Source organism: Chiloscyllium plagiosum, chromosome 37 (assembly GCF_004010195.1).
Source record: "Chiloscyllium plagiosum isolate BGI_BamShark_2017 chromosome 37, ASM401019v2, whole genome shotgun sequence".
Classification (NCBI taxonomy): Eukaryota; Metazoa; Chordata; class Chondrichthyes; order Orectolobiformes; family Hemiscylliidae; genus Chiloscyllium; species Chiloscyllium plagiosum.
Window position 1 is genome coordinate 2,707,293 of NC_057746.1, and position 15,623 is coordinate 2,722,915.

Genomic DNA, 15,623 nt, shown 5'->3' on the forward strand with positions numbered 1-15,623 from the left:
ATTTTTGCTATAAATTCTGTGTTACGATCGAGCCCTCCACTATCACCTGATGAAGGAGCGTCGCTCCGAAAGCTAGAGCTTCCAATTAAACCTGTTGGACTATAACCTGGTGTTGTGTGATTTTTAACTTTGCACACTGATGTCAGTTTGAAACCTCCAAGCATGAAGAATGCTGTTCCCACATTGGAAATCTCTCTCACTTACCAGGGGAACTGAGACAGCAGCTACAATAAGTGAGGTTTTATTCCGATGGGACAATGACAAGTTTAAATCCCCACCTGATCTGCTGCTCAAAGTCACCTCCATTTCGCGGGTCAGTTTCCCAAGTTTCAGGAAACTCATGTTGCTCCAGAAATATTTGGATTGACTGCGAGAGATGTCAATCAGAGAGCCCACCCACTCTGCCCAATCCCTCATCTTCCAGAGCTGGTTCACTTCCTATAGAGACTGAAAACCAAGTGAGCGGATGGTGAGTGAAAGAGTAGTTTTTATACAAATTGTATCCCATAATATCCACACCAATCTTCAGGCAGTCTGACTATCCTGTGGGCAATCAGGGGTGGAAATGTCCCTTATGCTGTGTGAGAAGATCCAGCTGAGAGAGCTGTTTACTCGGTGCTTTGTGCTGAAGTATTTGGAGCTGTGTGTTGGATATTGAGTGTGCTTATTGGAAGCATTTCCCTCTGATTTCCAGGCTGAGTTTTGTTGATAGCTTATTTCTGAATATGAGCAGGTGAGATGTCATTATTTGGGAGTGCAAAGTGTCTGATGATTCTTGTTGATTTTCTATTGAGTTCTGTATGTGTGTGCAGGTGTTGGGAGCTGGTTATTATCCTAGGGGCTAGAAATGGTCAGTTCTCTGTGGTGTGTTGAGATCCGGATGTATTCTGTCTTTTACAAATCCTTGCAAGACCGCATGCCATCCTAGCTGTGTAACTTCAGAAAACAAGAAAATGGTTTTATTTAAATAGAGCTTTTCACGACCACCAAAACACTTATAGAGTCATTGAGATGTACAACACGGAAACAGACTCTTCGTTCCAACTTGTCCATACCAGCCAGATATCCTAAATTAATGTAGTTCCAATTGCTAGGATTTGACCTGTATCCATCTAAACCCTTCCTATTCATACACCCATCCAAGTGCCTTTTAAATGTTATAATTGTACCAGTCTCCTCCACTTCCTGTAGCAGATCCTTCCATACTTGCAGCATCCTCTTTATGAAAAAGCTGCCCCCTAGATCCCTTTTAAATCTTGCCCCTCTCACCTTAAACCTATGACTTTTAGTTTTGGACACCACTACCCTTGGAAAAAGACTTTGGACAATCTAAACATTTTCTGTTTTTGTTTGATTTTATAAAACATATTTCAAAATGTATTAAATTTTATGTGTTTGTTACATTAAAGATATGCTCTGTAGCAAAAGCTAGTCTTTACGAACACAAATCGAGATCATACTGAAACAAGAGCTCGTTTTACTCTTCACCCAACTGTCTTTTCCTTTGTCCTCCTGGTGCCTGGGAAGATGGGGTCTGGGTGAAGGAATGAAAGTAGCCACATTGTCTTGTCATTGAGTCATACAGTCACAGAGATGTACAGCACAGAACCAGACCCTTCAGTCCAACTCATCCATGCCGACCAGATATCCTAACCTAATCTAGTCACATTTACCAGTACTTGGCCCATATCCCTCTAAACTCTTCCTGTTCATATACCCATCCAAATGCCTTTTAAATGCTGTAATTGTACCACCCTTCACCACTCCCTCTGGCAGCTCACTTCATGCACACACCACCCTCAGTGTGAAAAAGTTGCCTCTTAGGTCCCTTTTAAATTTTTCCCCTCTCACCCTAAATCTATGCCCTCTAGTTCTGGACTCACCACCCCAGGGAAAAGACCTTGTCTATTTACCTTATCCATGCCCTTCATAATTTTATAAACCTCTATAAGCTCATCCCTCAGCCTCCAATGCTTCAGGGAGAACAGTCCTGGTCTCTATCCAGCGTCCCTGCTGGAAACAGTGGGTGTGTCACAGAAAAGTGAGGAAAAAGAAAGTACACAGGGGAATAGCAGACTGACACACACTGTGGAACAGTCTGTCACTGAGGAGTCAGTCCTTCAGTAAATGAGGAGAGGTTGTAGGAAGAAATCATGTTTCCTCTTCCTATTTTACAGAAAGATTGCACTGTACTACACCAGACATTACAGAGAAGATAAACACAGCAGATAGACCCAAGGAGCAACTGCACAACTGTGGAAGACAGCCAGTACCTTCACAGCATTGCTCAAGTTGGGCAATGAAACCATCCTCTGGAAATAAGGTCAGGGGAGCTTTGACATATGATCAGACCTGAAACTGGCCAATGATGTGGCGCTTTCCATCAGAACCAACCTTTCTAAGATTCGGATGTGGGTCTTCAATCAGGGTGAGGCTGGGAGAAGTGTGAGTGGCTCCAAGTGTGATGACAGCTTCAATCATCCATTCGATATTTTCTAAGTGAACCATTCAAAGAAATTATTACACATTCTGGTGCAGGTGAAGCCTGACCTCCTGGCTCAGACGTAGGTACACACCATCATTTCGCAAGAGGCCCATTTGTTTTTAATCAATTGTTTAGACGTGGTACAACACAAACATTGAGAATACAGTGCTGAAATCCAAGGCTGTGAGATTTCCTCATTTACAAGATGTACCTTTTTCAGGCATCTCCGTAGAAGGGAACGTACTGAAGTGTGAGATGAGCAACCAAGCATTTGTGCAGTCTTTGAAGCCCATGAAACACCACCGCATTCACTCTGGGAGGAAGCCATTGAAGTGCGATGTGTGTGACAAATCTTTCTTGCATTCATCAACCCTCCTTGAACACCATCGTATCCACACGGGAGAGAAACCATTCAGGTGTGAGGTTTGCAGCAAATCATTCTCAACATCATCGAACCTACGCAGTCATCTACGCATCCACACTGGGGAGAAACCATTCACATGTGAGGTATGCAACAAATCGTTCTTGAAGTGTTCAAATCTGCGCAAACACCAAAGCATTCATACAGGGGAAAAACCCTTTACGTGCAAGGTGTGTAACAGGTCATTCTTACAGTCATGGACTTTGCTCGAACACCAGCGCATTCACACAGGTGAGAAACCATTCACATGCGAGGTATGCGAGAAATCATTCTCAATATCATCAAACCTCCGCAGACACCAACGTATTCACACTGGAGTGAAACCATTCACATGTGAGGTGTGTAATAAATCATTCTCAATGTCATCAAACCTCCGTGCTCACCAACGCACTCACACTGGGGAGAAACCATTCACATGTGAGATCTGTGACAAATCATTCTCGCATTCATCCACACTGCTTGAGCACCAACACCGCCATACAGGGGAGAAACCATTCACATGTGAGGTTTGTGACAAATCCTTCTCGCAGTCGTCAAATCTCCGTGCACACCAACGCATTCACACCGGGGAGAAACCATTCAAGTGTGAAGTGTGTGACAAAACATTCTCGCGGACATCAAACCTCCGTGCACATCAACGCATTCACACTGGAGAAAAACCATTCGCTTGTGAGATGTGCAACAAGTCATTCTCAAAGTTGACCAATGTCCTTGCCCACCAACTCCGTGCACACCAGAGAGTTCACCCAGGGGAGAAACTGCTCATCTGTGAGGTGTGTGACAAATCATTCTCAAAGTTATCGACCCTCCGCATACACCAGCGTATTCACACTGGAGAAAAACCATTCAAGTGTGAGGTGTGTGACAAAGCATTCTCACGGTCATCGAATCTCTGCGTACATCAGCGCATTCACACAGGGGAGAAACCATTCACATGTGAGGTGTGTAGCAAAGCTTTTACTCAGTTATCAAGCCTCTTGGTCCATCAGACAATCCACACAGGGGAGAAACCCTTCAAATGTGAGGTTTGTGTTAAAGCTTTTCCAACATCTACGCGGCTCCTGATGCACCAGAGGATTCACACAGGGAAAGAACCCCTCAAATGTGAGGTTTAAAACAAATGGTTCTTGGCATCATGGAAACTTGGCACCATGAGAGGATCTAGAATCAGAGGGGATTAACCCTTCAGGTGTGAAGTGTGTGACAAGGCTTTCATATAGTCAGCATGCCTCCTGATTCATCAATACATTCACACATGAGAGAATCTCGTATGTGAGTTTTGTCATAAAATTGTTTTGATAATCACATTGGTTGGAACATCAATGAACCCACACAGGAGACAAACCCTTCCAGTATGATTTGTGTCAGGATTGTTCCATCCCCACTTCCTCTCTCACCAGATACCAACATCTTAACATGGTCTTGGAGTTGAATCACCTCTTTTGTTGCACTGAGAGCTGCCTATGTTCACACAGTGCTAACACGGAGGGCTGTTGTTCCAAAGCATTGTCTATCTCAAACCTCTCCTTCCCTCAGGCCAATTGTTTCAAGAAGGTCAATTTAACATTTGACCAAATCACTAAACATCACCATGTGAAGATATAGATATATCTGAGAGGCTCCTGTATAAACTCAGCATCCTTCCAGTGCAGGTACAAGTCACTCACTGACTGTCACTCTGACCAAGAAAGTAATCAGATAATCAGTGGTTAGAAAGGCTTCACTCTTGCTCAGTGAAGCTGCTGTCTGTCTGCAAGAAAGCTGGAGTTGTGCCCATGAAGAAGTGTTCGAGTGCAATTTCAAGAAGCCTGGGAAGTGAAGTCCCAGAAAGAAGGGTGACATTCCAGCATATGAGCTGTAGTTGACGCAGCCTGTCACAGAGTGGCCTTTTAAAGTTTCAAATCTCGGACTTTGAATGAGACAAAATTGGAAATCTTTGTAAACTTTACTTAGATTTCATGACCCGCTGTGTCATTAACATTTGGTGCGGTTTCTGAGGAATCTATCTTGTTTTCATTTGCTATTGATGACCTCTGATTGATCTCTCTATGTCACATTTTTAGCTCATGTTAATGTTGGATGTTCGAATGTAATTTACGTCAATATTGTCAATTTTTTTTAACTTTGTACTATAAAGTTTGTTGTTTAATCAAAACTGTGGAATCTTGTGGCTTTATTTTCGGGTAAGTACCTGGGTAAGCTCAAGGATTGGAGGGAATTTGAGGACAGCAGCTTGTATCTGTAGAGCACTTGAATATATTAAAACCAAAGTGTTTCAAAGGGATTTGATCAGACAAAAATTAATTCAGAGATAAAGAAAGAAGTATTAGGAGGGGGTGTCACCAAAATTATGGCATCAGTGGAATTTAGGGAGATTCTTAATGGACAGAAGAGAGATAAAGATGCAGAGAGGTTTAAGGGGGGAATTGTGAAGGATGAAACTTGAATGATGTGGCTGCCAATGGCTCGGTGAAAGGTAGAAAGATATACAAAAGGTAAGAACTGGAGCAGTACAGAGATCTGAATGAGGTAAGGGGCTAGGCATTACAAAGTTAGGGACAGGGCAAGGTCATGTACTTGACTACCAGGATTTGGCATGAGATAAAATTATACTACTTTAGTTGGTGATGTGCATTATAGGCAGATCTTCTTCAAGTGACATGTGTTTGAGTAATATGTTTGTACTCTCCTGTCTGGGAGGACTGCTATCCTGGATATGGTGAGTGAGTTGGGGGGTGAGTCTCGACAGACCAGAGTTCCCTCAGCCCTTCAAACCTTGATGTAATAACAGTGTGATATGTTTACTTTTCATCTTCCGAGATTCATTTCAAGTCCTGGTAAAGAAATTGAGTCATTAATTCTTTATTATTTTGGTTAATTCAGAACTTTGATGCAAGATAAGCAGAATATTGTGTTGCAGCCTGGCTATTGTTACATCAATCTGCTGTGTAGAGTTATTACTTGCAATAAATCAAATTTGTTTGCTTGACTTAATCTACCTGATTTGTCGTCATGGTGTTTTCATATTCACTAAAATACTCAGAATCCTGTAGTTAGAGTCCTGTACACGATATGTCCCTGTGGGCTGGGATATTTACTCCATCAATTAGTTTACAATTTCCAGGTCACAGGAAGCAGAACATTTCCTCATGTAAGAAATAAATTAATTTATCAACTTGCACAATCTCAGTCTGTCTGACATACTTTACAATATGTACTTTTTGAAATATGGTCCCTGTTGTAATAAGTAAATAAGAACTAGAAGCAGGAGTAGGCAATTCAGCCCTTTCTGCCTGTTATGCCATTTTATATGATTGTGGCTGAGCTCAACTTCAATTCCCTGCCCACTCCCCATAACCCTTGAATCTATTACTAATTAAAAATCTATTTCCCCCTTAAATTTACTGAAGTCCCAGCATCCACCACATTGTGATAGTGAATTCTACAGATTCACTACCCTTTGAGAGAAATAATTTCTCCTGATCTCTGTTTGAAATCTGTTACCCTTCTTTCCTAAAACTATGACCGCTCATTCTAGATTGCCACAAGGGGAAACATCTATACTACATCTACTTTGACAATCCCCTTTAATCACTTAGAGCTCCTCTCATTGTTCAAAATTCTAGACAGTACAGGCCTAAACTGCTCAACCTCTCTTCATAAATCAAATGCTCACCTCTGGAATCAATGCAGTGAACCTCCTCTGAACTACCTCTAACCTAACTATATCCCTGAAAAAAGTGAGGACTGCAGATACTGGAGATCAGAGTCGAAAGTGTGGTGCTGGAAAAGCACAGCAGGTCAGGCAGCATCCGAGGAGCTGGAAAATCAACGTTTAATGCATAAGCCTGAAACTTTGATTTTTCTGCTCCTCAGATACTGCCTGACCTACTGTGCTTTTCCAGCGCTACACTTCTCGACAAACTGCATTCCTGCTCAAGTATAGCGTACTCCAGGTGAAATTATATGCAATACTCCAGGTGAAATCTCATTCATGCATTGTGCATTTACAGCAACACTACTTTTATACTCTATTCCTTTAACAACAAGTACCTAAATTCCATTTGCTTTCCTTATTACGTGCTATGCCTAATTTCTGTGATTCATGCACAACACCCAGATCCCTCAAACTGAAGCACTCTGAAGTTTCTATCTATTTAGATAATAGATTGCTTTTCTATTCCTCCAAATAAAATGGATGATCTCACACTTATCCATGTTAAACTCCGTGTGCCACATTTTGATCTATTCACCTAACCCACCCACAACTATTTGTAAATATCTTATTTCTTTATTACAACTTACCATCTATTTTAGCTTCTTCTGCAAAACTTGGCCATGGTACTTTCTACCACGCATTCAAGTTATTAATATAGATTGAAAATCATTGGGGCTGAAAGACTGAATCCTGTGGCATCCCACTAGTTACATCCCATCTGCCATAAAAACACCCATTTATCCCAATTGCTTTTTGATGGTTAGCCATTCCTCTATCTAAGCTAATATATTACACGTGACCTCATGTTATTTTACTTTGTCAAATTATCAAATGTCTCTGGAAGTTCAGATATACAATATCTTCAAGACCTCCATTATTTATATTGCTTGTTATATCTTCAAAGATCTCTAGCAAATTAGTCAAATATGATTTACCCTTAATAAAAACTTGTAGGCATCTGTTTGCTTTGCGGTGCTCTGGAGTCCATGGACCATATGTATATGGGTTGTGGGCATTTGCACTCCCTTTTCAGTTACCTGAAGAACTTTTTTGCTCTGTTTTTGGTTGCACTTCAGCCCCATGCTCCTGGTCGTCGGGCATCTGTTGCAGAGGAGTGCAGACAGGTCTGAGGATCTCCTTGTGGATCTGTTCCTGTGCCTAGCCAGGCAGGCATGAACATGTCTAGACGGCAGGCCTTAGAGGGGTTCATTTCAGCTGACTGTCCCTTTTCCATGGCTATGTTCAAGCCCAGATGTCCTTGGAGAGGGAGCATGTGGCGTCCGTCAATGATGCTCTCGATGCCGAGGTGGGCACCTGCACAGGTTTTGATGGGGGTGAGGGGGTTGTGGGTGGAGGTGGGGTGCTTTATTTCCTCATCCAACTCTATTTTGATTTCATCCTGACCCCTCCCACTCCATCTTTTCATTCACATAAGCATTGCTCCTATCGGGCCTTCCTTGTTCCTGATTCCCTGACCAGGAAGTGTTCTTCCTGGTGGTGGAAATATTGAATAAAATTATTTTGCACAATATTGTTTTCACTGAATCATTGCACTTACACACAAAACCCATTCAGACTCTGACAGATTGTATTTTGACTTTCCAAATGTCCTGTAATTGCTTCCTGAATAATGGATTCTGACAATTTCCTAATTACAGATATTAAACTAACTGGTCTATAGTTTCCTGCTTTCTGCCTCCCTCTCTTTTTCAATAAGCATTTATCCAATCCACTAGAACCTTTCCCACATCCAGGTATTTTGGAATATTATAACCAATGGATGCACCATCTCTGCTACCACTTCCTTCAAATCTCTAGGCCATGAGGCCCTGGGATATTGTCTGCACACAAAACCAATAGTTTGCCCAGCACTTGTGGCAGCATGGAGGCTCAATGGTTAGCTATGCTGTCTCACAACACCAGGAACCTGTGTTTGATTCCAGCCACAGGTAAATGTCTGTGGAGTTTGCACATTCACTCCATGTCTGTGTGGGATTCCTCCGGGTGCTCTGGTTTTCTTCCACAACCCAAAGGTTGGATGAATTAGCTTTGGTAAATGCAGGGTTACAGGGATCGGGGTGGATCTGGTTGGGATGCTTTTCAGAGGAGTTGGTGTGGATTCGATGGGCTGAATGCCCTGCTTCCACACTGTAGGGATTCTGTGATACTTTCTCCCTCATGATTGTTCTAAGTACCTCCTTTCCTATAACCTCTGCATTTCCTGTTAATGTTGGAATGATACCAGTGTCTTCCACTGTGAAAACCAAAGCAAAATAGTTTGTAATGCAGCAAACATTAAGCGACAACGTGTGTTCAATGAGCTCCCGTAAATTGTCATATGATCGTGACCAGATGATCTGTTTTTGAGACATGGATCATGAGATCCATATTTGCCAGGGCATCCACATGGGGGAAGAACCATTCAAAAGATGTTTCTATTCCTGAGATTTCCAAACCCCAACTAGAGAGCTTTGTCCATTTAAGGAAATTGCCTAAAGGTCCTGAGCTCAGCCTCTGAGCAGGTCCAGCATCGTTTTGGGTACTGTCATCCAAATCTCTGCTCCTTGTATCCCAATTTCCCCTGTATTAACTAATCTACACTGAGCTCCCTCCCACCCAGTGAAGGTTGGTATAGATTTGAAATGCTTCCTCTTCTACCTCTCTCTCTCAGACCCCTTAGCAAACCAATCAGGAGAAGGGAGGAGAAAGAGGCTGAGATCTTGGTTCCCGCTGCCAGGGGACGCCATTTACGGGGCCATGAATGTGGAGGAGCTATTGTTGGACTGGGGTGGACAAAGTTGAAAAGTCAGACAACACCAAGTTATAATTCAACAGGTTTATTTGGAAGTACCAGCTTTTGGAGTGCTATTTCTTCGTCAGGTAATTAGTGGAGTAGAATCATAGGAGACAGAATTTAAAGCAAAAAACCATAGTGTCGTACACTGTCGTGATATATTGAACAACCCAGATTGCTGTTAAGTCTTTCATCTTTTAGAATGGGTTGCAAGTTTCAATCTGGTTACATCCTTAGTAAGTCAATCCTGGTTATCAGTCTTTGTAGTGTGTTTATTCTGTTGGTTAGCTGTGGCTTGGGGTCATACTCCCTCTGTAGGTAGGTGTCAGTATTTGGAAGTTTGAAAAGGATAAAAGCAGAAGGCAACAACACCCCAAGATTTAACAGATTACCCAAGGTACACAAACCAGACATACCACTTAGACCCCGTGTGGCACTTCAAGGAATTCCATCACATAAACTGGCAAAAGAACTCCAACAAAAACTGAAACATCTTATCAGCGGTTCCAAATACCGTATACAATCGTCATAGGAATTCCAAGACAACATCAGTAACCTAAACATAGACAAGGACGAAGCAATGATCCCGTTTGATGTAACAGCACTGTCCATTTCAATTGACAAAACTCTAGCCAGAGAGTTAATAGCCAAACTCCTGGAAAAACAGAACAGATGACACGACAGGGAGCCAATCAACATGGACTGCATACTCAAACTAGTAGACCTGTGCTTGAGGACACACTTCCCATTCAACAACTAAATACATGAACAGATCAATGGGACACGTATGGGCTCACCCATCTCTGGGTTCAAAGCAGAAGCAGTGATGCAAATTCTGGAACAAACAGCCATCCCACAAATCTGACCCAAGCTCTGGATCAGATACACAGATGACATTTTGTAATTATTAAGAGAACAAAGATTGAGAACACACACTGGATTATCAACATCATTCTCACAGGGATCAAATTTACGAGAGAGGAGGAAACCAACAACCAACTTCAATTCCTGGGTGTGACAATAGAAAGAACACAGAACGGTGAATGCACCACAAACACTGACCAGATCCTGAACTACAACAGCAACCACCCGAATACACACACAAGAGAAGCTGCATTAGGACCATATAGAAAAGGGCTACAATACACTGCAGCACACCTGACCTACGAAGTGAAGAAGAAGAATGCCTCTACAGAGTCTTCAGCGAGAATGGATATCCCCGCAACTTCATCCGCAGATGCCTAACAGACAAACAACACGACGAGGACATGCCACGACCCAACACACGAGCCACGCTACTTTATATAAAAAAACCCTGGGAACTAACAGCCAGACTTCTCTGACTACTCAGATCCATGACAGCCTATACACCAACAGCTACATTCAGACAACAACTCACCAGAACAAAAGATCATATACCCACCATGTGCCAGGAGGAGAAAGTGAGGACTGCAGATGCTGGAGATCAGAGTTGAAGAGTGTGGTGCTGGAAAAGCACAGCTGGTCAGGCAACATCCGAGGAGCAGGAGAATTGACATTTTGGGCATAAGCCCTTCATCAGGAATTCCTGATTCTTCATTTCTGATGAAGGACTTATGCCTGAAATGTCGATTCTCCTGTTTCTCAGATGCTGCCTGACCAGCTGTGCTTTTCCAGCACCACACTCTTCAAATCACCATGTGCAAGACGAATGTAATTTACAAGATTCCATGCAAAGACTGCGCAAAACACTATATAGGAAAAACAGGTAGACAACTAGCAAACCATATCCAGAAACACCAACCACCTACTAAATGCCACAAGCAGCTGTCCCTAGTAGCCATACACACAGATGACAAGCACCACAAATTCAACTGGGACAACGCATCGATCATAGGACAAGCTAAACAGAAGACTGCCAGAGAATTTCCAGAATTGTGGCACTCATTGACCACTGCAATGGACAGGAGCAGCAGGAATGGAACCAATAAATTCCAGATGACACAGGACAGCAGCATTTCACAGGATGGTCCAAAGCATTGAATATGTCACCTCGACAGGGACGAAACATCTGCAAATCAACTTTCCAGCCTAGCGAAAATACCCACAACTACGGCAACTGGCACCCGAGCTACAAACCTTTATGCAAACCTTAAACATTGTTGCAAAAGCAGTTCAGTTCTGTACAGTTGCATGTCATGTAAATAAATAAAACATTAGACTTTGACTCTATCCAAACAAACAAAGACCTCTCTTCCACATATAATACTAATATTTACATATATTTAAGGAATTGGGAGGGTCTGATAACTGATTTACCTTCAGCAGGAGGACCTCAGACAGTGCTCTTTCCCCATTACACCTTGACAGCAGCTGCCCCAAGCTTTAGTGTCTCCCTCAGCATGTAGTCCTGGACTTGGAATGTGCCAGGCTGCAACACTCAGTTGAGGTCAACTTCTTGTTCTGGAAGACCAACAAGTTTCAGGCAGACCATGTATTATTTCAGAATCTGGTATTTTCAATGTGGGGGTAATTATTTTTATCCAATGGTTTTAGGTCAAGTGGATCCTAAAGATCACGGTTTTATTGCAGAAGTACACTTTATTCATGAAATAATTATGCGTAAGTACTCACAAAAAGTTAATTCTATTCTGTACCATCTTAACAACATAGAAAAAGAAACTCAAATGATATGTTGGAATTTTACAACTCAGAGCTATGTGAAGTTGCAAAAAACAAGGGCATTTTTAATCATGCAGGTAGAAAATAATGACATTTTGAGGCAATGGGGAGAGGGGAATGATCTGATAACTGAACACACCCTGTTAAACTTCCGCAAAAAGACCTCAGATGGTGGTTTTTCTCCGCTGCAACTTGGTGACAATTGCCACAAGCTTGAGAGCCTCCCTCAGCACATTGTCCTGGACCTTGGAATATGTCCAGTCTGCGACACTCAGTTAAGGTCAACTCTTTGCACTGGAAGACCAACAGGTTTCATAAAGACCAAAGAGCGTTTTTCACTGAGGTGATGGTCCTGTAGGCGCAGTCAATGTTTGTCTCGACATGCAATGCAGGAGCAGATGGTAGAGCACAGAGTCCTGTGTCACATGGCTACTTGGGTCAAAATTTGACAAAAACCACAGCATCTCTCAGACCTGCATGTCATCTGTGTGTATGGCTACATTCCTGAAGGAGATGAGTCACACCCCATCCCTTTCCACCCCAGCCACTTTTAATCATGTCACCTCTGGTTGTTTTCTGAATTGGTTTAAATGAAGTTAAATCTGGGCCATTGGATTATTTCAGCCATTGGAAAATGTTTCTATTTGTTGTATCTCAGCCTTTCATAATTATGCGCACATCTCTTAAATCTCCTAAGGCTTCCTGGCTCTAAGAGAAACCCAGCTTCTCTGGAATCTACTTCCTGAAGCTGTTCCAGTAAATATCTTCTGAATCCTCAATGAAGCCTTTATCTTCTTCTGCTATCGAGAATCAAAAACCATAATCACACTGTGGTTGACCTGTTCCGTATTGGTCCAACAAAACATCTTATCTTTGGTATTCTCCGTCTCTATTTACAGAGACCATCAAAAGCTTAAGTTTCAGTTTGAGTGTTTCACGGCTTTGTCAGATAATTGCATAAAACACTCTTCCTGGAGTTTTTGAGGGCTGCTTCTGATTTTTTTTTTTCAGAACCTCCTTTTCCATTCTCACTCATTTACTAGTTGTTGTAGACACATGTGAGCAACACCTTTTGTCTGAGTTGACATCTGGAGTAGAAATTTCCACCATTGATGTTGTGTGAGCTATGACAAGAGCAATATACAGAGAATTTTAAAAATTAGATTTTTATTCTTAAGGAAAATGGTTTGCATTTCACCATTAAGTTTTAAATGGCAATTTCTGAATCTCACCAATTACTGACAACCACCTTATTTTCATGCATTTGCATCTCATTAAAGCCCTAATTTTCCTTATTTAAATGGTTGTTTCAGTTTCTCTCTGCTTCCAGAGGAATTAGATGATTCAAATTTCTAATACATAATTCAGAGTGGCTGCAGTTTGCCGGTTGCTTGTCTCAGTCATTATCTAAATGTTCATTCAACACGACATCCCTGCATGCTCTAAAGACACTTTCTTCCTCAAGACATCATCCATACAAGATGGCATCAGCAAAACATGCCTGATTTCAGGCCAACTCATTCACCACTCTATTCCTTCAACTCTTTAGTATGGAGCTTAGGAACTTCTATTTACTTGTGTTTCTAATTTCAGGTTGCTTTGCACACAGGGACACTTGCAAATCTCAAGCACATAGGGTTTATCTTAAGGCTCTTAGTTTGATTTCTTAGCATTCATTCAATTTGCACTTATTTGAAGACAGTCAGCTTTGACCATTTGCATTTTTTTCGATGCAGCATATCTGAAAGCCAAAGGGTTTAAGAGGGACTACAGTCAGCCAGGGTGCCACCAAAGTCAGTCAAGAGTCTGATGATTCTAGTTCAAGGGAATGAGCGAGCAGCACAGCACAGTGAAGCTGGCTGGGTTGGTTGGCTACTGAGGCATCCCTCTTCCTACATGGGTGGTCATCATTTTCCCCAGCTGAATTCAGGATTTTCCACACAAGAATGGTGCATAATTAATGAGGTGAAGAGCAGAAGAGTATAAGCAAACAAAATGGGAGCAAGAGTGGATCAAGATTAGAGTGGTCCTGGAAAAGCACACTCGGTCAGGCAGCATCCAAGGAGCAGTAAAATTGATGTTTTGGGCACAAGCCCTTCATCAGGAATCCTGATGATGAGGAACAATGAAGATTCCTGATGAAGGGCTTATGCTCGAAACATCGACTCTCCTGTTCCTTGGATGCTGCCTGACTGGCTGTGCTTTTCCAGCATCACTCTAATTTTGACTCTAATTTCCAGTATCTACAGTACTCACTTTTGCAAGAGTTTATCATTCAGCTCCTCAAGACTGTTTCCCCATTCAATAAGATCATGGTAGCTCTACTTGTGTATCGAATTTCACATTCTATCTACCCCTGATAACCCTGATTTCCTTGCCTAACAGAATATATCCACCTCTGTCTTAAAGATATTTAATGATCCTGCCTCCACCAGCTTCTTCGGCAGAGTTTCAAAGTCACAGAACCTCCTGATGGGGAAAAAAAATATTATCTCTGCCCTGAAGCAGTGACCCCTAATTTTAAAATAATGCCCCCTAGTTCTGGACTGACCCACAAGAGGAAACATCTTTTCCAGGTGTTGGTCAAGAACATTCAGGATCTGAGGCACAATGATGTCACCCTCCATTGTCTAAATTCCAGTGGAAACAAGCCCACCCTGTCAAACCTATCATTATAAGGCAACTCACTCATTCCAGGTATCAATCCAGTTGACCTCTCTGAACTGCCTCCAAAGCATTTACACACTTCCTTAAATTAGGACACTAACATTGCATACTATTCAAGACATGTTATGGATAGCTGAAGCAGAATATCTTTACTTTTATGTTCAATTCTTCTTGTAATAAAGGATAGCAGCCCATTGGGCTTCTTCTTTAAGTCACCTTTTGTAACTTGTATGAACCAGAAATCCTAACTTCCACTGCACCTTGGAATTCTGAAGTCATCATCTGTTCAAATAATATTCTGCACTTTTGTTCTTCCTGCCAAAGTGAACAACTTCATACTTTCCTACATTGAGGAGAAAGTGAGGACTGCAGATGCTGGAGATCAGAGTCGAAAAGTGTGGCTGGAAAAGCACAGCAGGTCAGGCAGCATCCAAGCTGCAGGAGAGTTGATGTTTCAAGCATAAGCTCTTCATCAGAAATTATACTCTGCCAGACTTTTAACAACTTACTCAACCTATCTCAATCCAACTGCAACTTCCTTATGTCTTCCTCACATCATACTTTCCAACCTATCTTGGCATTATCTAGGAATTAGTACCATGCTTCTGTGAGTGTTTGATGGGATACTGTTAACATGGAGAAATTATTCCAATCTATAGATGGGTGAACCCACACCTCCCTCTTATTGTCTGAACTCTCAGTGTCAGCCTTAACCTGTCAGGTGGAGAAAATGGTCAATGTTCACATCTTTTTGTAGTTTACTGTGTCATTCATACACTTACAACCATCAGTCCCCTGGGAGACAGTAAGGACTGCAGATGCTGGAAGCCAGAGTCAATAGATGTGAAGCTGGAAAAGCAAAGCAGGTCAGACAGCA

General features: G+C 42.1%; 2 protein-coding genes across 7 annotated transcripts in view; both read left to right on the forward strand.

Moving 5' to 3' along the window:
* Positions 1-15,623, forward strand: part of LOC122541594 (zinc finger protein 271-like) — a 44,520-nt gene that overhangs the window by 4,732 nt on the left and 24,165 nt on the right. The window contains exons 1-2 of one of the 3 annotated variants that reach the window (XM_043678448.1): positions 381-469; positions 2,178-5,895. In XM_043678448.1, coding sequence (XP_043534383.1) covers positions 2,741-4,021 — 1,281 coding nt within the window. In that variant the 5' untranslated portion in view covers positions 381-469; positions 2,178-2,740 and the 3' untranslated portion in view covers positions 4,022-5,895. Of the gene's footprint in view, positions 1-380; positions 470-603; positions 734-2,177; positions 5,896-15,623 lie in introns of those variants that run through there. The other 2 variants (XM_043678449.1, XM_043678452.1) reach the window with 2 other exon arrangements.
* Positions 423-15,623, forward strand: part of LOC122541578 (zinc finger protein 271-like) — a 652,600-nt gene continuing 637,399 nt past the window's right edge. For all 4 annotated transcript variants that reach the window (XM_043678414.1, XM_043678411.1, XM_043678410.1 and 1 more), the window contains exon 1: positions 423-469. The gene's annotated coding sequence lies outside the window, so the exon portion shown is untranslated. The remainder of the gene's footprint in view (positions 470-15,623) is intronic.